The 26,205-nt window shown below is 42.3% G+C and overlaps 1 protein-coding gene across 1 annotated transcript in view; it reads right to left on the reverse strand.

Annotated features, from left to right (window-relative positions):
- DOCK3 (dedicator of cytokinesis 3) overlaps nt 1-26,205 on the reverse strand; it is a 428,244-nt gene that overhangs the window by 249,985 nt on the left and 152,054 nt on the right. The window contains exon 7 of the mRNA XM_075006205.1: nt 14,295-14,379. Within this exon, the coding sequence (XP_074862306.1) occupies nt 14,295-14,379 (85 nt within the window). The remainder of the gene's footprint in view (nt 1-14,294; nt 14,380-26,205) is intronic.

Here is a 26,205-nt window from a genome sequence, read left to right on the forward strand (position 1 = left end):
GTTTAATCCTGAGCTGAGGGCATCGAATTTGCAGATGAATTGTAGCTCAGAAATTTCTCTTTGGAGTCTGGTCCTGAAATTTCTTTGCTGTAGGATAGCTACTTTAAAGTCTGCTACTGTATGGCCTCGGAGGTTGAAGTGCTCTCCTATGGGTTTTTGTATATTGCCATTTCTGATATCTGATTTGTGCGCGTTACGTAGAGACTGTCCAGTTTGTCCGATGTATATAGCAGAGGAGCATTGCTGGCACATGATGACATAAATTATATTGGTAGATGTGCAGCTGAATGAACCCACGATGGTGTGGCTGATCTGGTTAGGTCCTGTAATGGTGTTGCTGGTGTAGATATGTGGGCAGAGCTGGCAACGAGGTTTGGTGCATGGATGGGTCCCTGAGTTAGAGTAACTGTGGTGCGGTGTATAGTTGCTGGTTAGGATTTGCTTCAGGTTGGCAGGTTGTCTGTGGGCAAGGACTGGTCTGCCTCCCAAGGCCTGTGAAAGTGGAGGATCATTGTCCAGGATGGATTGTAAATCCCTGATGATGTGCTGTAGCAGTTTTAGCTGAGGACTGTAGGTGATGGCTAGTGGTGTTCTGTTGGTTTCTCTCTTGGGCTTGTCCTGTAGTAAGAGGATTCGTGGCACACGTCTGGCCCTGTTGATCTGTTTTTTCACTTCCTCCGGTGGGTATTGCAGTTTCAAGAATGCTTGGTAGAGATCCTGTAGGTGTTTGTCTCTGTCGGAGGGGTTGGAGCAAATGCGGTTATATCTTAGTGCTTGGCTGTAGACAATGGATCGTGTGGTGTGTCTGGGATGGAAGCTGGAGGCATGAAGGTAGGAGTAGCGGTCAGTAGGTTTACAATACAGGGTGGCATTGATGTGGCCATCGTGTATTAGCACCGTGGTGTCCAGGAAGTGGATCTCCTGTGTGGACTGCTCCAGGCTGAGGTTGATGTTGGGGTGAAAGTTGTTGAAGTCCTGGTGGAATTCCTCCAGAGTCTCCTTCCCATGGGTCCAGATGATGAAGATATCATCAATGTAGCATAAGTAGAGACGGGATGTTAGTGGACGAGAGCTAAGGAAGTGCTGTTCCAGGTCAGCCATGAAAATATTGGCATATTGAGGGGCCATGTGGGTACCCATAGCTGTGCCACTGATTTGAAGGTATATGTCGTCGCCAAATCTGAAATAGTTTTCTGTTAGTCTATAAGGTGCCACAGGACCCTTCGTTGCTGTTACAGATCCAGACTAACACGGCTACCCCTCCGATACTTGACATCTACTATATGTTATCCTAAGGACAGAAGCAGTTGTTTAATCATCCACAAAGATGGAAACTTTGAAAGATGAAAATTTTATTTGACAATTTCCATATTCAATTTTTGCACAGATCTGGACTATGTGATATAAAATGAAATTCCAGGAATCATTTGAAGACTTTTTCACTAATTTCAGATAATCAACATCTGTACAGAAACGTGCAGTAAAAGCAACATCTCTAAAATTGTAAATGAGATGATCCTGTTTTTTAGTCTTTCATGCTAAAGGTAGTATTAGCATAAAAAAATGAATAGTAAGTCTCTGACTGAGCTTCTTTAATAGCCCAGACAAGAGAGTTAAATATTAATCTAAACTGAAGTTTCAGAGGTTTGTTTTTAATAACTTGTTAATGATTTTTCCATACCTTATTTTCTACATTCATTTAAACGTTAATATTTACAAAATGAAATATTTTGTCAACCTGGCTAACACAGTAATTTAAGCTCTTATCCCTTTCTTCTTACCCTATCCTTTTCAAACATGACAAAGAGCTTGTTGTTCTGACACACTTGAACACACTCTCTAGTAGGACCTGACAATTTGCTGTCACCATGGAAGCAGCTGCACTAACAGAAATCTAATAAACCAAGAGCTTCAGCAACAGACTCTAAGGGAAAAAAAATAGAAAACGGATGAAAAAGGCCATTTTATTTTGGGGTGAGATGATGTACACAGAAGAAAGAGCTTTACAAAGAAATGCCATTATACATTTGGAAGTCACTGAATTAGCATTTTAGCAGTAATGGGATGAATATCCTTTTTGCATCTTTGACTGGCCAGGAGACCAGATTTCACCACAGTCTGTGCTTTTGATGCTTCAATGCTGCACTGATATACAGAATCCTAGGGCTGGAAGGGACCTCAGGAGGTCATCGAGTCAAGCCCCCTGCCCAAAGCAGGATCAACCCCAACTAAATCATCCCAGCCAGGACTTTGTCAAGCCAGGACTTAAAAACCTCTAGGGATGGAGATTCTACCACTGCTTGAGGTAAAGCATTCCAGTGCTTCATCTCCCTTCTGGTGAAATAGTTTTTCCTAATATCCAATCTATACCTCTCCTTCTGTAACTTCAGATCATTGCTTCTTGTTCTGCCATTCATCACTACTGAGAACAGTCTCTCTCCATCCTCTTTAGAGCCCCCACCCAGGAAGCTGACAGCTGCTATCAAATCCCCCCTCAGTCTTCTCTTCTACAAACTAAGGAAGCCCAAGTCCCTCAGCCTCTCCTCATAGGTCAGCCTCCTGATCATTTTCATTATCCTCCACAGGACTCTCTCCAATGCATCCACATCCTTTCTATACTGGGAGGCCCAGAACTTGATGCAGTACTCCAGATGCAGCCTTACCAGTGCCAAATAGAGGGGAATAAAATAACTTTTCTAGATCTGCTGGAAATGCTCCTCCTAATGCACCCCAATACGCATTAGCCTTCTTGGCTACAAGGGCATGTAGTTGACTCTTATCCAGCCTCTCATCCACTGTAATCCCCAGGTTCTTTTCTGCTGCATGGCTACTTAGCCAGTCAGTCCCCAGCCTGTAACAATGCTTCGGATTCTTCGGTCCCAAGTGCAGGACTGCACTTGTCCTTTCTGAACCTCATCAGACTTCTTTTGGCCCAATCCTCCAATTTACCTAGGTCACTCTGGACCCTATCCCTACACTCCTATGTATCTACCTGTCCACCTGTTATTGTCATCCGCAAATCTGATGAAGGTGCAATCCATCCCTTCATCCAGTTCATTAATAAAGATGTTGAACAATACCAGCCCTAGAACCGATCCTCAGGGCACCCTACTTGAAACTGACCACCAACCAGACATAGAGCCATTGATCACTACCTGTTGGGCCTGACCATCTAGCCAGCTTTCTATCCACCTTTCAGTCCCTATATCCAATCTATACTTCCTTAATTTATGGGCAAGAGTATTGTGGGAAACTGCCAAAAGCTTTGCTAAAGTCAAGGTCTATCACCATCCATTGATTTCCCCCATGTCCACAGAGCCAGTTACCTCATCACAGAAGCTAATCAGATTTGTCAGGCACAACTTGCCCTTGGTAAATCCATGTTGATTACTCTTGATCACTTTCCCCTCTTCCAAGTACTTCGAAACGGATTCCTTGAGGACGCCCTCCATAATTTTTCCAGGGACTAAGGTAAGGTTGACTGATCTAAATTTCCCTGGACTGTCATTCCTTCATTTTTTAAAGATGGGCACACTCCATTTGCCTTTTCCCAATCATCTAGGACTTCTGATTGCCACAAGTTTTCAAAGATAATTGCCAAAGGCTCTGCAATGACATCTGCCATTTCTCTCAGTACCCTTGGATGCAAAAAATCCAGACCCATGGTTTGTGTGCATCTAGCTTTCCTAAATAGCTCTTAACCTGTTCGTTATCCTCTGAGGGCTGCCAACCTCCTTCCCATACTACATTGCCTACTGCCATAGTCTAGGACCTGACCTTATCTGTGAAGGCTGAGGCAAAAAAAGCATTGAGTACTTCAGCCTCTCCCACATCACCTGTTAACATGCCTGCAGAAACCCTTCTTGTTGCCTTTCACATTACTCAATAGCTGCAGTTCCAATTGTGCTTTTGCTTTCCTGATTACTCACTGGTATTTTCCTGCAATATAGTTATACCCCTCCTTCATCATTTATTCAAGGTTCCTCTTCTTATGTGCATCCTTTTTGAGTTTAATCTCACCAAGGGTTTCCTTGGTAAGCCAAGCTGGTTGCCAAACATATTTGTTTTTCGTACTGTGCATCAGGATGGTCTGTGCCTGTGCTTTCATAAACACTTCTTCAAAATACTGCCAGTTCTCTTGAACGCCTTTCCCCTACATACTAGCTTCCCAGGGGATCCTGCCCATTGGTTCTCTCAGGGAGTCAAAGTTTGCGCTTCTGAAATAAAGGGTCTGTTTTACTGATCACCGTTCTTCCTTTCGGCAGAATCCTGAAATCTACCATCTCATGATCGCTGCAGCCCAGGTTGCCACCCACTTCTATTTCTCCTCTTAGTTCTTACCCATTTGCAAGCAATGGGTCAAGCTGTGCATGGCCCCTGGTTGGTTCCTTCAGTTATCCCCAATATGTTCCAAAAACTTTCTGCATTATGTGCTTCTGTACTGGTCTCCCAACAAATGGCCAGGTGATTAAAGTCTCCCATAAGAACCACAGCCTGTGATTTGGAAGCTTCTATTAGTTGTCTGAAGAAATCCTTGTTTATTTCATCTACCTGATCTGGTGGACTATAGCAGACACCAAGCACAACATCACCTCTGTTGCTTCCGCCTCTAAGCTTAACCCAAAGATTCTCGACTGGCTTTTCTCCCTCCATGTACTGGAGCTCTGAACAATCATACTGCTCTCTCACATACATCACAACTCCTTCTCCTTTCCCCCCCTGCCTGTCCTTCCTGAACAGTTTATACCCTCCCATGACAGTGTTTCAGTTATGCGAGTCATCCCTCTAAGTCTCCAATATTCCAATCACCTCATACTTTGACTGTGCCAAGGCCTCTAATTCTTCCTGTTTCCCAGGTTTCTTGCATTTGTGCACAAACACCTTAGATAATTAGCTGGTTGGCCTACTTTCTCCTTTTGAACTGGGGTCCTCCTTTGTTGTTTCTTCCTGCTTTCCCACTTACCTCAAGGCTTGTGTCACCATCCTCCACAAACAAGCCTAGTTTAAAGCCCTCCTCATAAGGTTTGCAAGCCTGCCTGCAAAGATGCTCTTTCCTCTCTTCATTAGGTGGAGACCATCTCCTTCTAGCAATGCTAGTTCCTGAAACAGAATCCCATGGTTGAAGAAACCAAATTCCTCTCTCTGAAACCACCTGCGCAACCACGCATTTCCTTCCATGATTCGATTGTCTCTACCTGCACCCCTTCCTTCAACAGGGAGAATGGACGAGAACACCACTTGTGCTCCATATTCCTTGATCTTCCTTCTCAGAGTCACATACTCCACAGTGATTTGCTCAAGGTCATTCTTTGCTATGTAATTAGTTCCTATATGGAGAAATAGGAAGCGGTAATAATCTGCAAGTCTGATGATTTTTGGAAGTCTGTCTCATCTTGTCACACTACTTTGGGCTGCCCTAATAGTCATACAAAACGAATACAGATGTAACGTGTGCTTGCCCACTACAAGTGACAGGCATTAATCCTTGGGCCAGGAGATGGGACTTTTATTGTTATTTCCTGATAAAATATATGTACTCTAAATACCATGCAACAGGGCAAAGAGACAACAGTGTTACAAATATAAGACTCGTGTAACTTTGAGGAAGAACACAGCTCAACCAATGGGTCGCTGTATGGATGATCTGATAGGATATGGCAACTTACAAAAAAGTGCAAATGAGTATGGCATGCTGCATGCCTCAGATGCAGAAAGAGGCACAAGAGGTGAAACCCATGAAGGAATTTAGGCACCAATGTTTCTACTGGCATTTTAGGTATTTTTAAATCTACCACTAGGCATGTCCTGTTATGTCCATCCTGTGTCCAATGGAATCCTTAAACTAGACATTCATTCTCCTATCTCACTTGTGAGTTCTATCTGGTAGTCATTCTAAGAGGCTGACTAATGAATCAGGTGCCACACAAGACCCTTCTAGAAGACGAGGTGGTAGTAGTAATATTGCGTCCACTTTACAAATTTTGGTTCAATGGTTAGCAGACTCCCAATGAACGTGGGAAATCAAAGGTCAAATCCCCACTCTGGGATAGTCTAGGCTAGATCTCTCTCAAGCAATCCTGTAGAAGGCACTCTACTTGGTACAAATAATTAAACATTCACTGGGCCACAGAAAGGGTAAGAATAACTCTTTAGCACAGTGGTTAAGGCATTCACTCAGCATATAAAAATCCTAAATTCAATTCCCTTTTCCAATCCTGGGTGAAAGCTTTAAATACTGGGCTAAAAACTGGCAGCCCCACCTCCTTCTTTTTCTGAGAGTGACTCAGGTGCCTGACTCCCAGAGAGGGTTCACAGCTGTGATTTTCAAACAAACATAGGTATTTCCCTCAAACCTGGACTTGGGCACTTAACTTCGAGAGGCTGGGTTTAGGTCATACCACTCTCTTCAGCATTTCATATAAGCTATTTAGACAGCTCCCCACACAAATCATGCTTTTTGGATCCCATTGTTAAGTACCTAAATCTCCCCAGGAGTTATACAGGGAACAGGTATGCATGACTCAATGTTGTAGACTCTATTAGATGGAAGGTATCTAAAATTTAGGCACTGCAGTGCTTAGCCTAAGTCCCTTTTTGGATCTACCCCAAGACTTTTTTGATTTCTTCAGTCACCAGAAATTGCAGCATTAGCCTACTAATGCACACCCACTACTATTTATGACTCATCATAGCTTACAGCTACATTATGACGACAAATAGGGCTATCAGAGTATGGTTTATTAATTTTAGACGTCACTATTTTTGAACCACCTTCCTAAAATTTTGTGCGGGTTTTACACAATGCATCCTTCAGCTGTGAAAAATGATATAATTAAATATATTTATTATTTATTTTTAAATGAGTTTAAAAATTTGTTCTCTGAACTGTTTGTCTCTCTTTCCCTTTCCCTCTCCTCTCCACCTCCCATTCCATCTCTACACCCAGCAAAAGGGAACCAGTATTTTCTGCGATGAAGTCTCTTCTGTGCCCAGAGGGAGTTTGGGGTATGACTATGGAATCATCAAAAAAGATCAAACACCACATAAAATTTGCTTTTGACTACTGCTGTTCCTACCTACATGCTAAATATAGTTTTACTCAGTTGTCAAAAGTCTCTCCCCTCCCTTACCCTCGCAGATCACAACAGTACATATAATAACAGAGAGACTGGCCTGGTAGTCTATATACTATCAAAACAAAAAAGCAGTCACTGGACTACTTTTTTGTTTTGACAGTACATATAACATTTTCCAGATGGGCTGCAAAATATGACAAGAAGTGGAAGATGGCTAGATTTGGCGCAGGATATTCCTATCAGAGTCTCCTTTTTATAGCACATTTTTAGTCTTATTTTGCAGATGTGATGGAGGCAAAGACGATGTTTTTAACCTTTCTCGGAGCATTTACAAAGCTCCAGATAATAGTATTGCAGGGGATGAATATCCACACAGTGTCTACTTTCATGCAAAGTCAAAATGCTTTATACTGGAGGGAATTTTCAGTGTACACTAGGCTTTTTAATTTCTATCATATACTTACAAATAATTTTTAAAAAACTTAGAGAGGTTTTCAGTTCTGTATAAAAGCTGCCATGCTCAAGTCTCTCTGAACTCTCTACGTAATCTGCTGTTTTCACATCAATTGCAAACCCATTTCCAAATTGATTTAGTCTCTCTCCACTTATGCCATAGAGAATAATTGACATTATTATAAAAGGAGAGGCATCTGTCCATCCATTTATCCCACCACGGCCGGGTCCCCAGGGCTAGAGCTGCCGGCAGAGCTCCACGTGCCAGCCGGCTCCTGGTCCCTGGGCTGCTGGGGTTCCATGGGTCCCTGGGGCTGAAGCTGCTGGTCTTCCCCTGGCCCAGTCCCCGTGGCTGCAGCTGCCGGTAGGGCTCTGCATCCCGGACTGCTGGTGGCCATCGGACTGCCAGGGTTCCCCTGGCCCCATCTGCGTCCCCGGGGCTGGATCTGCCAGCATGGTCCTGGTTTTGTAACTGCCACAAAGGGGCAAGCCCTGGTAGTATATTTTTAAAAAGGAAGAAAGGTACTACAGATCAGTCCAAATTTCCCTTCATGTAACATGACCTCTTCCTGTGAGTCTTAATGTTCTGTTTGAATAAATCAAAGCAACGGAAAGCAGAAATTAGTTAATGGGCAAGAAACTTGAAACATAATTCCCTAATGTCGTATCTCTTCAAAACTACTGTAAGAAATACTAACATATTACTCACCTTAATTTAAAAAAAGAAAATAGTTTAATTTAAAGTCAAACAGCTGAGTCCTGGTAAAAACTTGATCAGGAGCTTTGCTTTTTGCCCATCTATAGTACTCACCCTGGAGGTATTTCCAAATTATGCATAAAAAGCAATCAATTAATCTAGAGGAAAGCTAAAGGAGCGTTTAGAGGCTAGATTTAAACCCTTCTAGAGATCTGCAAACAGTGCCAAATACGTGTGTTCTGTTTCTTTCCTGTGCCGATTCTTGCTAAATAAAAGTGTCCCACTGCTACTGCTGGGCCTGTACTACTGACTGATGTAGGTTAAATCGAGCAGCAATTTCAACTGAAAGCTGATTTACAGGAAGCCCTGTGAAATAGTTTAACACAAAATACAAAATACATTTTCCTACAATTTTACAAGTTAAAAACAACGTACATACTAGCGAACACTTTCCACCTTAAACCACTTTTTAAAATATCACGCATATCTTCATACGGGAACGTTAATTTGTTTTTCCTAAAAAAACATCAATTTGAGACTACTTCTGTTCAAGTCTACGTCATATTGTTCAGTTTCACAATCAGAAATCTGAAGGAACAGAATGCACAAAGCCTAAGACAAAGTGATTCTGATATGAGAGGAAATGAAAATGAAAACAATTACAAATACTGGAATTTATCTGAGACCTTAAGTTCTCTGTCTATACTCTACTGGAAGTTTGCATGCACTCCATGTGCCCAAGATTGGAAGATTTCTGCTAGCAGGGTGGACTGACTGCTTCTTTTCTTTCTTTTCTATTGTGAATAGCTATAGATCAAGGCTCTGCAGTAGAGGGGAAGGAGGATGGATAATAGAATCCCCTATCTCAAGAATTACATACCTCAAAGAACTCCAGTTATTGTGCAAAGTATGTAACCTTTCTTCTGTGAGTGGTGGTATCTATGTGTATCTACTCAAGGTGACTTACGAACATTATTTGTTGATGAAGGTAGGTTGGTCTGTATCTGTTCTATCACTCGTGGAAAGACTGCTCTGCTTAAGCAGTAGAAGATTGCACAAGGGCATAATGGTTCAAAAAGACTGCTCCACAGATCCCTAGAAGAGGGACATCTTGAAGTGAAGCCATGTACGCAGCCTGGTTTCTGGTCAAGTGAGTCCTCACATTTTGTGGGAGACGGGCTGCCATTAACTAGTAACAAAGGATGGCACAACCCAAAATTTATGTGGAAAGTCTTTATTAAGAAATTGTTTGGTTGATATCCCATAAGAGGGTAGGTTTCAGTAACAGGGGGAAAGACTCTGTCCCTTTAGAAGCAGTATTGTAGAATGAGCAAAAACTGAATGGCTTTCCACCAGAGGGTGAAAGGCACTACTAATTGCTAAGTATACATCATAAGGAGCTAAGAAATAGTCCTCACACTTTCAGAAAGAAGAGGCAACCCAGAATAGTAGGGATATTAGTATCTTTTCATTTCTTTCTTGGTTTTGTTCTTTGGTTTTTCTTTTGGGGGTAGGGGGGTGATACTGGACAACAAATGACATTACACAGAAAATCTTTACTATCTTGCTGTGTACTATTTCCTCATGGAATCTTTTCTTATACAGCTAAGGGTGGTTTGTACTGTGTCTGAGCATGACTTTTCTGTCTGTCATCCATGCAAATGTTATGCCGCTAGACAGAGAAATGCTGAGGTCTAGTCCAATAGTCCCTCTGATTTTTTCCATCCATGTGCGGAATATATTTTGCTATGTGCACCAAGGCACATGTGGATGAGCACCACCAATAAAAACACATGCTGCTGGCTGTGAGAGGCTGTTGGCACTCTGCTAATCAGCTGTGTGGCATCTGAGTCTCTCATGGGCAGCTATCCAAGCTTTGAGCTCCCAGGGAACACTGATCTGGCAGACACTTAAAAATTAAGTCGACACTGCTACAACACTCAACAGCGTGAAAATCCACATACATGGGCATCAAAACCATTCTGACAATATCCTGATGTAAATACAGCTACGTCAATGGAAAACTGCTTCCATCAATATTGCTAATGTCACTTAAGGACATGATGTTCCTACAGCAAAGGGAAAAGCTTCCACAGTTGTGGACTGTATCTAGGTACTAGAATTATGCCATCATAACTATTTTGCCATAATTATGCCACTAATCTCTGTTGAGACCTGGCCTGAGTTGCAATCTTGCCTTTTTCCAGAAGGTCAGAGAGGAGCTAAATATTGAGGTGCAAGAACTCAGGAACTAGAACTGCTTACACCACTCTGAGGAGTAGTACAGATAAGATAGAGCACTTTCTTTGACCTTCCTCAGGTCTTGAGGAAACGGTGGGATGGGTGAAAAAGAATACATGAATTGTCCTGACTACTGAACTAGAAATATGTCCCCTCTGGAGTCATGACCCTGCGCTCAGGTATTTCTTGTTTTCCTGAGATGGAAAGAGCTCCCAAAATGGGAATCTGCGCTGTTACAAGCTTCTCTATGTATTGCAAGGTTGCATTGCTCCTATTAATGGTATCTGAAGAAATGTCTGCTGAAAGGTGCATGACTGACAAAGTGATCTGATGGTGAACAAGCCAACTTCAGAGAGGAATGGACATTTGATCCCACTTGTTAGTTGACACAGCAAGTTGTTGCCATGCTGCCTGATATGACTTGAACATGCAAAGCCTGTATAAATGGTAGGAATCACTCGCAGGCTTGGTATACTTCAAGTAGCTCCAGAAGGTTTATGTGCAATTGGGATTTTTGGTGGGTCCAGATACATGTTCATCCAGAATGGCACCCACCGTAAAAACGTGGCATCTCTAATCAGTCTCTCTCTGAGTGGTAGAGGATGAAGGGAACACCTGTGCATGCCATCTTTCTGTCCTCCCACCATGAGAGAGAAGCCAGGACTCTGCAAGAGAATAGCATCAGTTTGCACAGACTGCGCTGGCTTAAATGGTCCATAACCAAGTGTGATGCTGACAGACCTGGGTTGCCGGCCCCAGGGACAGAACCTGAGAGCATCAGGTCTAAAGCCCTGCACCCTACCACATGAGTTAAAGGCCAGCTGGCTCTCAGCCAAGGCTGTACAGCAGAGACTTCACTCACCCCAGATGAGGTCTCAGTGCCTCTGGGTACTACACAAGCTTATAGAGATTAGAAGACAAGCTCTCAGAAAAGGTGTTGCATAAGTACACACAACCATGTGACGTAGGAAGATCTGATATGACTAAACTGTCACCTACGGGTCAGCTGTAGCTAAGTAATGAGATTGTTCAGAACTCGGTATACATGCTTTGGCAGATGCTGAGGCTAAGGTCACTCCAGTAAAGACCACAGTCTGCATGGGAACAAAAACAGACTTTTTGCATTTACTTGGGGGCACTTAAAAGTGGTAGAGGTGAAGGAAGGAAAAGATTTTGCCGTTTTTTTTTATATGATTTCCCCCTTGAACAACCAATCATTGAGAAAGAACTACGCTGACAAGCCATGACAAAAGAAGTTAGCTGCCACTACTGATGGTATCTTCATGCATAATCTCAATGGCACTAGGAGGCCTATGAATAGCATTCTCAATTGCCGATAATCTAGGCCTATGGTGAATCACAGGAATATCCAGCATGCAGAGTAAATGTCTGTGGAAATAAAGAGTACTTTAAATTGAGAGCTGTGAGTGATTTGTTCTTGTCCAGTGAAAAGATCCCAGAAGGTGATCATTCTAAACCTCCAATAGTAGATGAAGATATCCATTTGTTTTAAGATCTGGTATGGGCCTCCAGTCTCCTTTCTTCTTGGGGGATGAGGAAATCTCTCGAAAAAAATCCTTTTTGTCTGTGCTGAGAAATTACTGATTGTAAAGCTCCCAGACAGAAAATGAAATCTATTTCTTCTCTAAGCAACCTCTCATGAGAAAAGTCTCTGATCAGGAAGCATTTCGGGTGAAATACACAGTAATTGGTTATGTGATAGTGCCTCCATCTTCAATTTTGTTCATGATGAAGAAGTTTTGTTTAAATTAATATACGTCATAGTCCCTCATAACCAGTGAGGTCAAGTACCTGTAATATGCATCATCTTGCCCAGGCAAAGAGATATTTTAATGTGAGCTCCTCATTAAAAAAAAACTGGCCGCTGATATGTCACCAAATCCATGATAACATCACCATGCACGTTTGTGAACAGAAAAAAACAGAAATTTGCATTTTCTTCAAACAGTAGCTCTCCTGAATGTACGAGACATATGCACAAATTCAAGAGATACTCCATGCTCCAGAATTAGTTTATTTACTCATAGAATGCTTGAGAGGTGAATCTTCTTTCCAGTCAGACTATGTTGTCATCAGTCAGTACAGCATTTGGAAACTTCTACCTGGTATATGGAGATTACAGTGAGAAAAACAACAACTTGTGAAGGAGAATCTAACAAACTGGGTGTTATGACAGACACTGTCATACTTCCTCACCAGACAAAACATTTGCAGGTCTTAAAGCCACAGCATGAACAAAGCAGAGCTCTCTACATAATAGCTGAAGCACACATGAATAAAAATAACACAAAATGAGAGGATGGGATTTCTGCTGGTTCTGAAACACTGACTTGAATGGCAGAGACTGTTGGATTCTAATGTTATTGCTAAAGCTACAAATGATTGCTTGGTCTCTCATTTCATAAAGTCCTAAAAAACCTTAAAATCAGGAGCTCCTCGAATGTTGTGGTATATAACAGGAGAAGTAATTTTCATATCCATGGTAGCTGCCCAAAGTACAAACCATCTGAAACCCTAGGAGAGATGTACTTGGGATGGCTAGCTACCAGTTGTGGCTACCACGCAATTTTTAGCATGTTAGATCAGTAAGAACTGGCATGGATACGTCTACCAGAACTAGAAATTATGCCTGCACTGCAGTATAGACATACCCGACTGCTTTTTTCACTGGCTCCTAGAGGAATGTGCCAAGCAAACAGACTAAACTCCAGCTCAGCTGAAATTGTACTTAAGACACGAGATGGGTTATGAAACCAATGACAAATTATCAATGATTCTCCAGGACTGATCTGCACACTCCATTTGTATTTTAACAGAGCTAGTCAACATTCTTTTCCTTCCCAGACCCTTTCTCTCCATTTTATAAAATTTGTAGAAAACTATGTCATTTGAACAAGAGAAGTTGTTTTAACAAACAAGAAGTCAGAGTAATAAAAACAAAGACAGTAACTACCATTATAAGCAATGAGTTAAAGAGAGAAAAGAAATGCCAAATATACACTAAAATGTAGTCTGTGAATCAATAAAGGGAAAGAATCAAATTAACACAACTAGTGTAGTAAAATCACATAGAGAAGACCTCTTTTCCCATTGAAAAGTACAAGTTGATAACCCAAGCATACTGTGGTACATATATACCACTCCTAGTGATCACACAGAGTAAAACACTTATTATAAATGATCCTCAGAAAGAACCCCTGACATCACCATTTACCCGATTTTTCATTTTAAATCAAGTTGACTGAAAATAATGAGACTGCAATGCTGGAGGCTTTATAGAATGATGTGTAACAAACACAGACACAGGTACTGATTTCTATTCTAGCTGGGGGGTTGATCTATCCCCCTCCACCTCTGCCCCTTCCCCATCCCTCCTCCTTCTGTCCCCTCCCCAAAGCATGTGGCATCTTCACTCCTTCCTCTGAAGCTTCTGAATGTTGCAAAACAGCTGCTTTGCAGCAGCAGGACACACTGGGAGGGAGGGTAAGGGGTAGATCAGTGGGTGGGCAAGAGGCACTGGGGAGAGGAAACATAGTGGGGAGTGTGGCTGCTGACAGGTTCTGAGCACCTAATTCTTCCCTGTGGATGGTGCAGACCCAGAGCACACACAAACTTGGTACCTATACACACAGAAATACCACTTTTCACAGCACCAGTCAAGGACTAGCACTAATCCCTCCCGTTCTTCCTCACCAACCAATAATTAGTAATGTTGGAAACAATAAACAAAAAGAGCAACATAAATAAGGAAAGAAAAATTTCTTCTCCATGCTTATGCACAATGGACTTCACCTGAGGTTTCTTACCATTTTATAAAGATCTGAGACGCTGATCTGATCTGAATCCACCACCTCAAAGTCCTTCCGAGGAACTAGATCCAGCCCCAAATGCCTATGAAACAGAAAGGCAGATGGAACAACTGTTAGGCCATCTATCTACTCTACATTCACACACAGGAACAATGACCACTAAGGTGCATGCAGGTACTGTTAGTTTTCAAACAACAATAATCCTTTTCAGTGTAAAAGTTTTTAAAAAAAAAAGCATAGGTTCAAGTTCCTTATATGCTGTAAAAAGCAGCTGAATCCTCTAACTTTTCAAGGGAGCTATACCAATGTACACAGAATAAAAAAAGCAGTCCTCTAGCATCTTAAAGAGTAACATAATAATTTATTAGATGATGAGCTTTCATGGGAAAGACCCACTTCTTCAGATCTGGAGAATCCTAATAACTCAGAGGAAGAGAACTTAAAATAAAAAAAAATAAAAACTGATGAATCAGCTAGATAGGACAGAAGGAAGGGGGGAAGGAGGAAGAAAAAAAAAGTTTCTGTAAGTGTCTTAAGTGGTCTGCCTGGAGTCACTGTTAGTGTCCCTGTAATGTGTAAGCTAACTGATAGCTTTGTTGAGTCTGACGTAATAAGTATGAAACTTGAGAATGAATTCCAATTCAGATGTAATCTGCTATTAAAGTCTCTTTGTTTGTGTGCTTTCTCACAGACCCTGGGTGATAGACCTGTTCTTTCATAAAAGCAGCCACCCAACTTCAGGAAAATTCTCACTAGCAAGCACATGCCACACCACAGAAATACTAATCCTGGAACTTTTCCTTTCAACAAACCCTCTTGCCAACTCTTGTCCACATATTTACATGGGAGACACCATCACTGGACCTAACCAAGTCAGTTACACGATCGGGTTTCATATTGCTGCACTTCCACTAATGTGCTATATGCCATCATGTGCCAGCAATGCCCCTCTGCTATGTACATTGGACAAACTTAACAAACACTTCTCCAAAGAATGAATGGACACAAATCAGACATTAGGAATCAGCATATATGCAAACCTGTAAGTGAGTGTTTCAGTTTAACAGATCATAGTATCCAAGACTTAATGGTGTGCATACGAAGGCAAAGAGACTTTAATACCAGATTAGAATTTATTCTCAAATTTGATAATTTTACCTTGGACTCAGCAAAGATATCAATTACCTTACTCATTACAAGGACAATTTCCCCACCTTTGATATTCACAGTGACCCCAGGCAGACCACTTAACACACACTTACAGAAACATTGTCTCTTCCCCTTTCCCTCTCCCCACATTGCTCTCATGAGAGCAGGGGTTGGACTTGATGACCTCTCAAGGTCCCTTCCAGTCCTAGTATTCTATGATTCTATGATTGTCCTATCTACCTGATTTGTCAGTATTTATTTCATTTTTTTCTATCTTTCTTTTAAATTCTCTTTGCCTCAGTTATCAGATATTAGGATTCTCCAGATCTGAGGAAGTGGATCTGTTCCACAAAAGCTCATCATCTAATAAATTATATTGTTAGTTTTTAAGGTACTACAGCAATGCTTTTTAGCTTTCATGAAGATACAGACTAACACAGCTACCTCTCTGACACTACCCCCATGTATGTTAGAGGAGCTATGGGCCTTTATGCTAGTGTTATGGGATGGGTGACTTAAATTATAGTTAACGTTCCCACCCACACAATTTCAGCATGTTCTTTTGTCACACTTTAAAATGACATATAGAATAACAAGGAATGTTCATATATGTATATATAATTTAAAAAAATATTCAATTCAACTAATTTATAAAAACAATTGGAGGAGGATTAGCGAAGAAATCACTTTTTTCCATTTTAAGGTATGATTTGCAAACTAGTATATCTCACTGTTTTATTATTGTGTAATCTTTTAATAAAGGCACACATGCAAGCAAATAATGTAGCGTTTTTTGGAAATTCACTTTGAATATCATGACTCCTGTACAACTAAAACCCAACCTTAACACTGAGTAATTTAACAAAACAAAACAGCAGTCATGTAGCACTTTTAAAACTAACAAAATGATTTATTAGGTGATGAGCTTTTGCAGGACAGATCCATTCTTAGATCTGAAGAAGTGGGTCTATCCCACAAAGCTCATCACCTAATAAATCATTTTGTTCATCTTTAAAGTGCTAAATGACTGCTGTTTTGTTTTGTTTTGTTAGAATACAGATTAACACAGCAACCTCTCTGTTACTGAACAATTTATTTATTTTGCAAACTACAGGGTCTGGTGACAGAAGTGGGCTCAAAAGCTGTCTTATTTGGCAAACTAAGCCCTGCAGCGTAAGGCATTTCTGTGTATAGCTAAGTGAACAGCATTGCTATGCTTTAGCTATCAGCATCTACCAGAATTGCCCGCACCAAACTCTCTTCCACTTTATAAGGCAGGACTCAATACATGCTTTTATCATGATCCCAAATTACCTACTCACAGAAACACTGCACAGCCCTCTTTCATTTACACCATTGAAATAAAGTTGCTAAAAAAGAGCTAAATTTTTCATAAAACTACCGCAGGCAGGCAAAATCCAAGTTTCAAACCCTCACATCTTGGCCAAATACAATTAGATTTACACCAGGCCACTGAAAAGCAATCTTCTTTCATAGGTATTCTTGTCAAATGTCAGTTTCTACCCTAAACACACCTCAGAGCTAATCACCTTAAAAACAATGACACAATTTATTTATGCTTTTTAATTTCAGAAAATGTGTATCTTCCAACTCTGCCTTTATTCTCAAAAATTGATAACCTGTTTTGCTGAAATGTACCAAATATATTTCACTCTTGTACAGGCTGAAAGATAAAAATGCTGACCTTCACTAGCAACTGAAAATGGAGGTTTATTATCTGTTTTGAATTTCTTTTATTACCATTGGCAAAGGTTCAGAAAAGGACAACAAAATTATTAGGGGTTTGGAATAGGTACCATGTGAAAAAAGATGAAAAAGACTGGGATTTTTCAGATTAGAAAAGAGAAGAGTAAGGGGGAATATGATAAAAGTCTGAAAAATCATGACAGATATGGAGAAAGTAAATAAGAAAAGGTTATTTACTTGTTCCCATAACATAAGAACTAGGGATCACCATATGAAATTAATAGGTAGCAGGTTTAAAACAAACAAAAGGAAGTTTTTCTCCAACAGAACACAGTCAACCTGTGGAACTTCTTGCCAGAGGATGTTGTCAGGTCCAGACTTTAACAGAGTTCAAAAAAGAACTAGATAAATTCATGGAGGTTAGGTCCATCAATACTTATTAGCCAGGACGGGTAAGAATGATGTCCCTGGCCTCTGTCCAAGGCTGGAAATGAATGGCAGAAGAGGGATTACTTGATGATTACCTGTTCTGTTCACTCCCTCTGGCACATCTGTCATTGGCCACTGTCAGAAAACAGGATACTAGTCCAAATGGACCTTTTGTCTGACATAGTATGGCCATTCTTACGTTCTTAACTGTTTAGATAACCTTAAAATGTGCTGTCATTGAAGTGCTGCATATAATGAAAAATATAGTGTTCATATTTTAAGTATAATATGCACTGATCCCAGCACTCAGAAAATATGGTGATTAGTGTTGGGACACTGCCAGCTTATTTTTATGTATTGATATTACTGGTGTGAATCAATATGATGTAAATGAATTGGTATGTCTGAATTTGCTCGAGGATTTTGAGAGCATGGTTCTCTTAGCATCATATAGTTGGTGTGGAAATTTACTGAGAGCACGAGAATTGACTAATGAGTGTGTGATTAAATATACTAGCTAATGGCCAACTCACAAAAGAAAACATGCAGAAGACACAGGCTCAGTGAGCTTGGTACAGGATGATCTTGATTAAAAGGACCCTTTAGAATGGCACTACACTAAGAGCTCAAGTGAATGATTAATGAGCAGGTAAACATCAACTGATCTTTGGTTTCTCTTCCTTTCAAAGTCCCTTCTAAAATATTAATGTAAAAAACAGTAATGGAACGCTCAGAGGGCATATTTCTGGGATATGTGACTACTCTGAGAACAAGAAGTTTAATAAATGTTAAGCAGTTAGCTAGCTAGTCAGTTGTTAGTTCCTCCAACTAACATCTGAAGAGGTCCGTGACATTTGTAAAACAGGGTCTCAGAATTTCCAACATCCTGCTATGAGGAACTTCTATAGGACTTTTGACCCAGAGAGCCTCATGGTAACCAAGACCTTGCTTTGGGGGATATTTGACAGATCAAGTGTCTGCAAATGGGAAGAGAAAAGAAATCATTTCCACCTAGAACTGGTAGCTATACCTGCTTTGTATGTCAATTGGGATTCTGTGTAAGGCCAGCATGAGTGTTTATGTTCAGGGAATTGAGGCTGAATAGGAAGACATCTTATATAATCTTTTACTGCTTGTGTGATTTACTCTCAAATAATCTGCCGTGCATTGAGCAAACTGAATCCCAATTTTCACTGATACCAGTAACAATCTGCCAACAGAAGACTAGAACTGGAAGGGACCTTGCGAGGTCATCAAGTCCAAATCCCTGACCTCACAGCCAGACCACGTGGCATCTAGATCATCCTGAACAGATGCCTATCCAATCTTCTCTGAAATATTTCCAATGATGGAGATTCTACAACTTCACTAGGCAATTTATTCCAGTAATTAACCACCCTGACAGTTAGGAAGTTGTCTTGATGTCCAACCTTGACCTATCTTGCTGCAATTTAAGCCTATTGATTCTTGTCCTATCATCAGAGATTGAGGAGAATAACTTTTCTCGCTCCTCCTTGGACCACCCTTCTAGGTACTTCAAAGCTGCTACCAAGTCCCCTCTCCGTCTTCTCTTTTTCAAACTAAACAAACAATGTTATTTCAATCTTCCCTCACAGATCAAGTTTTCCAAACCCATAACCTTTCTGTTGTTCTTCTCCGGACCCTCTCCAGTTTCTCCACATCTTTCTTCAAATTTATTGCCCAGAAGTGGACCCAATATTCCAACTGAAGTCTAATCAGCACAGAGTAGAGTGGAAGAATTAATTCTTGTATCTTGCTCACAACGCTCCTGTTTATGCATCCCATAATCACCTTTGCTTTTTTTTCCCCCCTCCAGCAATGTCACACTGTTGACTCATATTTAGCTTGTGGTCCCCTGTGGACCTTAGATCCCTTTCTGCAGTATTCCTTCTTAGACAGATATTTCCCATTCTGTATACATGAAACTGATTGTGGCTTCCTAAGTGGAGCACTTTGCATTTGCCCTTTATTGATTTTCATCCTATTTACATCAAACCACTTCTCCACTTTGTCCAGATTCTTTTGAATTATGATCCTGTCAAAGGTAGGGGCCCAGGCAGAGACAGGTGCATCCTGGAGGTGAATGCCTGGCTCTGTAAATGGTGTTGCCAGGAGGGCTCCGGCTTCCTCGACCAGGGGATGCTATTCCAGGAAGGAATGCTAGGCAGTGATGGTGTTCACCTTTTGAGGAGAGGGAAGAGCCTATTTGGACACAGACTGACTAACCTAGTGAGGAGGGCTTTAAACTAGGCTCAACAGGGAGCAAAGCCCACAGGTAAATAGAGAAGATGGAGACCTGAAAGATGGGTCGGAAATGGGAGGGAGCATGGGCTACAATGGCGGAGAAAAAGGAGGGTCAGGGCAAAACTGGGAGGCAAGATCAAATCAATTTCTTAGATGCATATATACAAATGCAAGAAGTATGGGTAATAAGTAGGAAGAACTGGAAGTGGTAATAAATAAATACAACTATGACATTGTTGGTATCACAGAAACTTGGTGGGATAATACACATGATTGGAATGTTGGTATGGAAGGGTACAGCTTGCTCAGGAAGGACAGACAGGGGAAAAAGGGAGGAGGTGTTGCCTTGTATATTAAAAATGTACACACTTGGACTGAGATGGAGATGGACATAGGAAACAGATGTGTTGACAGACTCTGGATTAAACTAAAAGGTGTAAAAAAACAAGGGTGACGTCCTGCTAGGAGTCTACTACAGGCCACCTACCCAGATAGAAGAGGTGGATGAGGCTTTTTTTAAACAACTAACAAAATCATCCAGGGCCTAGGATTTGGAAGTAATGGGGGACTTCAACTATCCAGATATATATTTGGAAACTAACACAGCGACACACAGACTATCCAATAAGTTCTTGGACTGCACTGGAGACAATTTTTTATTTCAGAAGGTTGAAAAACCTACCGGGGTGAAGCTGTCCTAGACTTGATTTTAACCAATAGGGAAAAACTGATTGAGAATCTGAAAGTGGAAGGCAGCTTGGGTGAAAGTGATCATGAAATCATAGAGTTCACAATTTTAAGGAAGGGTAGAAGGGAGAACAGCAAAATAGAGACAATGGATTTCAGCAAGGCGGATTTTGGTAAACTCAGAGAGCTAGCTGGTAGGTAGGGTTCCATGGGAAGCAAGACTGAGGAGAAAAACAACGGAGGAGAGTTGGCAGTTTTTCAAAGGGACATTATTAAGGGCCTAAAAGCAAGCTATTCCTCTGTGTAGGAAATATAGAAAATATGGCAAAAGACCACCTTGGCTTAACCAGGAGATCTTGCATGGTCTCAAAATAAAAAGGAATCATATAAAAAATGGAAACAAGGACAAATTACGAAGGATGAATATAGGCAAACAACACAGGAATGCAGGGCCAAGATTAGGAAGGCAAAAGCACAAAATGAGAACAAATTAGCTATGGGCATAATGGGAAACAAGGAGTCTTTTTATAAATACATTAAAAGCAAGAGGAAGACCAAAGATAGGGTAAGCCCATTGCTCAGTGAGGAGGGAGAAACAGTAACAGGAAACTTGGAAATGGCAGAGATGCTTAATGGCTTCTTTCTTTCCGTCTTCACGGAGAAGTCTGAAGAAGGAATGACTAACATAGTGAATGCTAGTGGGAAAGGGGTAGGTTTAGAAGATAAAATAAAAAAGAACAAGTTAAAAATCACTTAGGAAAGTTAGATGTCTGCAAGTCACCAGGGCCTGATGAAATGCATCCTAGAATACTCAAGGAGCTGATGGAGCAGGTATCTGAGCCATTAGCTATCATCTTTGGAAAATCATGGGAGACAGAAGAGATTCCAGAAGACTGGAAAAAGGCAAATATAGTGCCCATCTATAAAAAGGGGAACAAGAACAATGCAGGATACTACAGACCAGTCAGATTAACTTCTGTGTCAGGAAAGATAACGGAACAAGTAATTAAGGAAATCCTCTGCAAACACTTGGAAGGTGTTAAGCTGACAGAGAACAGCCAGCATGGATTTGCAAAGAACAAATCATGTCAAACCAATCTGATAGCTTTCTTTGATGGGATAACGAGCCTTGTGGATAAGGGAAAAGGGGTGGACGTGGTATACCTAGATTTTAGTAAAGCATTTGATACAGTCTCGCATGATATTCTTATCAATAAACTAGGCAAATACAACTTAGATGGGGCTACTATCAGGTGGGTGCAGAACTGGCTGGATAACCGTACTCAGAGAACAACAAGAAGTCTTGTGGCACCTTACAGACTAACAGATATTTTGGAGCATAAGCTTTCATGGGCAAAGACCCACTTCATCAGATGCATGACTCGGGGAGTGGTTTCAGAGGGGTATTTAAAGAGTGGGGTCCCAGTAAGAGGGAGGGCCAGAGTTCTGATTCTGGGATGCATTAACGGGTGTGTTGTGAACAAGACACGGGAAGTCATTCTTCCACTCTACTCTGCGCTGATTAGGCCTCAGTTGGAGTATTGTGTCTAGTTCTGGGCGCCTGTAGTGAGTCAGTATGGCCTCCTGCTGACTCAGAGGCAGAGGAGGCTGCGCAGAGGCCCTGGTGGGCGGGCCTGGAACCAGAACAGCAGAGGCCCGGCCCTCAGGGGGCAGGGCCCCGGGGTACAAAGGCCAACGGCAGGGCTCGGGACCCACTGAAGCCTGGGCCTCCGGGCAGGGAGGACGCGCCTGCACGAGCTCCCCGGCACCAAGGGCGGAGGGTTTGTCGCCGCCCGGCCGGGCCGGAGGAGCAAGCCCCCAGTGGCTCCGAACAACCCCGGATCCAGATGCCCCAGGGGGACTACCCGGACTTCCCAGACCTGCCAGGACCCTCATGCCAGCAGAGACCCCCCCCGCCTTGGAAGAAGCCCCAGGAGCGGCCTGCCCCAGAGTCCCGGCGGATCCCTGCAGCCCTCAGGCCCAGGATCGTCTCGGGTCCACCGTGCTACCGCCGCCCAACTATCCCAATGACATTGATATGAGGGACCGGCCGGAGCCCCCGAAGGTAGATGATTTGGAGGAGACCGACCCTACGGGATCCCCTGACCAGATGGACTGCAACCTTCCGCCAGTGGAGGTAGAGGTAGGAAGTGGCCCAGGGAACGACGCTCCCAAACCCATGGCAGTGTGTTGCAGCCTGGATCCCCACTGCCGTGGTTGTGTGTGAGCGACCCCCAGGGCCCCGGGCCGGGTCACAGTGGAGTGGGAGGGCCTGCGACCCCCTACCCCTCTTTGACAGGGCCAGCCCATGCTGGGCCTGTGCTCAAATCCTTGTGCTGTTGCCCCGCCCCAAACTGAGGGCTGGGGCCTGTGCTTAAAACCCTTGTGTTGCTGCCCCGCCCTGGACTGAGGGCTGGGCGGGAATTGTGTTACGACTGTGAACTGCTGCCCGCCCTGAACTGAGGGCTGGGCCGGTACTGTATTGCTAATTGAGAACTGCTGCCCGCCCTAGACTGAGGGCTGAGCCTGTATTGTATTGTAACGGTGAACTGCTGACCGCCCCGAACTCAGTGCAGCGCTGGTGTTATAACCCCTTTTTGGGGGACCGCCCACCCTAGGCCAAGGGCTGGGCGTCTCGGGACTCTTACAGTGCCACATTTCAAGAAAGATGTGGAGAAACTGGAAAAGGTCCAGAAAAGAGCAACAAGAATGATCAAAGGTCTAGAGAACATGACCTATGAAGGAAGGCTGAAATAATTGGACTTGTTTAGTTTGGAAAAAAGAAGATTAAGGGGGAGGACATGATAACAGTTTTCAAGTATCTAAAAGGGTGTCATAAGGAGGAGGGAGAAAACTTGTTCTTCTTGGCCTCTGGGATAGAACAAGAAGCAAAGGGCTTAAACTGCAGCAAGGGAGGTTTAGGATGGACATTAGGAAAAAGTTTCTGTCAGGGTGGTCAAACACCGGAATAAATTGCCTAGGGAGGTTGTGGAATCTCTATCTCTGGAGATATTTAAGAAGAGATTAGACAAATGTCTTTCAGGGATGGTCTAGACCGTACTTGGTCCTGCCATGAGGGCAGGGGGCTGGACTCGATGATCTCTCAAGGTCCCTTCCAGTCCTAGCATTCTATGATTCTATTCTATGATCCTGTTCTTCAAAGCACTTACAAACCTCCCAGCTCAGTATCACAGGCAAACTTTATAAGCATACACTCTATGCCATTATCTAAATCACTGATGAAGATATTGAACAGAACAGGTCCCAGAACTGATCCCTATGGAATCCCACTTTCTATGACCTTCCAATGTGACTATGAACCATTAATAACAACCTTCCTATAACAGTTATCTTGCCAGTTATACACCTACCTTATAGTAGTCCCATCTATGTTGTATTTTGCTAGTTTATTGAGAAGAAGATCTTTACTGAAGATTAGGTATACCACGTCTACCGCTTCTCCCTTATCCTCAAGACTCTGCTTTTTACACGTCCATGCTGGCTGTTACATATCACCTTATTATCTTCCAGTTGTTTGCAAATTAATTCTTCAATTATTTGCTCCATTATCTTTCTTGGCACAGAAGTTGAGCCGACTAGTCTGTAGTTTCCTGGGTTGTCCTTACTTCCCTTTTTATAGCTGGACACTATATTTCCCTTTTTCCGGTTTTCTGGAATCTCTCCCAACTTCCATGATTTTTAAGAAAGAAGCAAATGGCTCAGATACCTCCACTATCAGCTCCTTGAGTATCCTAGGATGCACTTCATCAGGCCCTGGTGACTTGAAGACATCTATCTTTTCTAAGTAATTTTCAACTTAAAAATTTAACTTCTAAGCTCACTCTATTTCCACTAGAATTCACTATGTCGGCCATCCGGTCACCATCAACCTTCTTGGTGAAAACTGAAACAAAGCCATTGTTAAACACCTCTGCCACTTCCAAGTTTTCTGTTAAGTATTCTCCCTCTTCACTGGGCAATGGGCATACCCTGTCCTTGGTCTTCTCTTGCTTCTAATATATTTATAAAATATTTTCCTGTTACCTTTTATGTCTCTAGCTAGTTTGAGCTTGTTTTGTGCCTTCACTTTTGTTTTGTGCCAAGCCATAGTCCAATGAAGATCCATTTCAATAATTAGCACAATATAAATACCATAGATTAGAAAGCTTCCCGAGTCTAAAAGACTTCCCTTAAAACAACACCACACACATACTCCAAAAATGTATACAAAAATTATCCCTCTGAAACATGTGGTTCTCGGGTGACAAACAAACAGATGGCTATTAACAATACAGTTTGAAGCTCTCTGGTCTGGCAACATCCGTTGTCTGGCAGTACCGTGGATGTTGCTGGACCAGAGAGCATCTGGGCCAGAGAGCTGCTGCAGCTGCTGGTTGGCTGGCAGGCTGGGAGTGGAGTCCAGCCACTGGGCTAGTGGTAGGGAGCCCCACCAGGGGCATGGGGCCCCACCTGCAGCCCCGCAGTGGCAGAGAGCCTGGTAGAAAACCTGCCAGCAGGTGGGACTGGAGCTCCACAAGCAGACCCATGGCAGACAGCCTGGCTGGTGGGCCAGGAGCAGAGCTCCTCCTCACCCCAACAACCCCATGGTGGGGAGTCCTGCCAGGAGTAAAGCCCCCCCCACCAGAAGCCTTCAGGGAGGGAACAAAGCATTGGCTGAGAAGGGGAGCCCAGCCAGCAGCCCAGAGGCCTGACCTCCCCTGGTCCATCAAATTCCATTGTTCAGGACTACTCAGGTCCCAAGGATGCTGGACTAGGCACGTACAAACTGTACTATCAAAAGACCAGAATGCAGAGTACTACCCTTTATAGGGAGTGACAAACTACCACTACAGCATTATAGGAATGGCTGCCAAACCTGCTCATAGTTTAAAACTGTTCCATTCTCTCTATTTAAACTTTGTTTAGTTAATAACATTTGACACAACATCCACAGTAGCACTCTAAAACTATTACTATTGAAGCTTATTTGGCATTCTAAATTTAGTGGCATGCTCTAACACCATGGATTTCCAGTACAGAAGAGTCTCATCTTTTAATACAATGTTAATCCTGTACAATATGTACTCGCAGTAAACTGGTACCTGTGTGCAGTTTCACAGTAACTACATTAAATCTTCTTTTAGTAGCTCTTAAGAACTTAACATTTTTATCTGTAATGTAGGTTGAAGTTCAAATTGTATTATGTAAAACGTTTAACTGGGTTGGTAAGACTTGCTCTCTGCATGGTCAGATGACACAATGCTTAAAATTCCAGAGACTGTCAGTAGCCCATTCACATTAAAGGTTCCACTATTGCTAACAGTGATGGACCTGAGCCAGAACAATCAATAATTAGAAAAAAATATGGAACTGCTTCCTGGAACAGAAGAAAATTAGATAATATGAATCTCCATTAACCAAGCAGTTCCTGCTGCATAGGACTTTCTCTTTAAAAAGCCTTTTGTTACTTTTGCCTCATAGGCTGATTACTGTTTAAAGCAGCTCCAAAAGTTACGTTGCTTTGGTAAAATTCCAAAGGTGAGAGCCAGCTTTTCTAACTGACATCAGCATTGGACAAAGTCACTACTGAATTGGCAGGAGTTTGTGCAAGTATTCCCTACCTCCCCCATGGAGGCAGTTTTTGGACCAGGTAAAGGAGAATCTCAGCTTT

The sequence above is a fragment of the Carettochelys insculpta genome, chromosome 11 (genome assembly GCF_033958435.1).
Source record: "Carettochelys insculpta isolate YL-2023 chromosome 11, ASM3395843v1, whole genome shotgun sequence".
Lineage (NCBI taxonomy): Eukaryota > Metazoa > Chordata > Testudines > Carettochelyidae > Carettochelys > Carettochelys insculpta.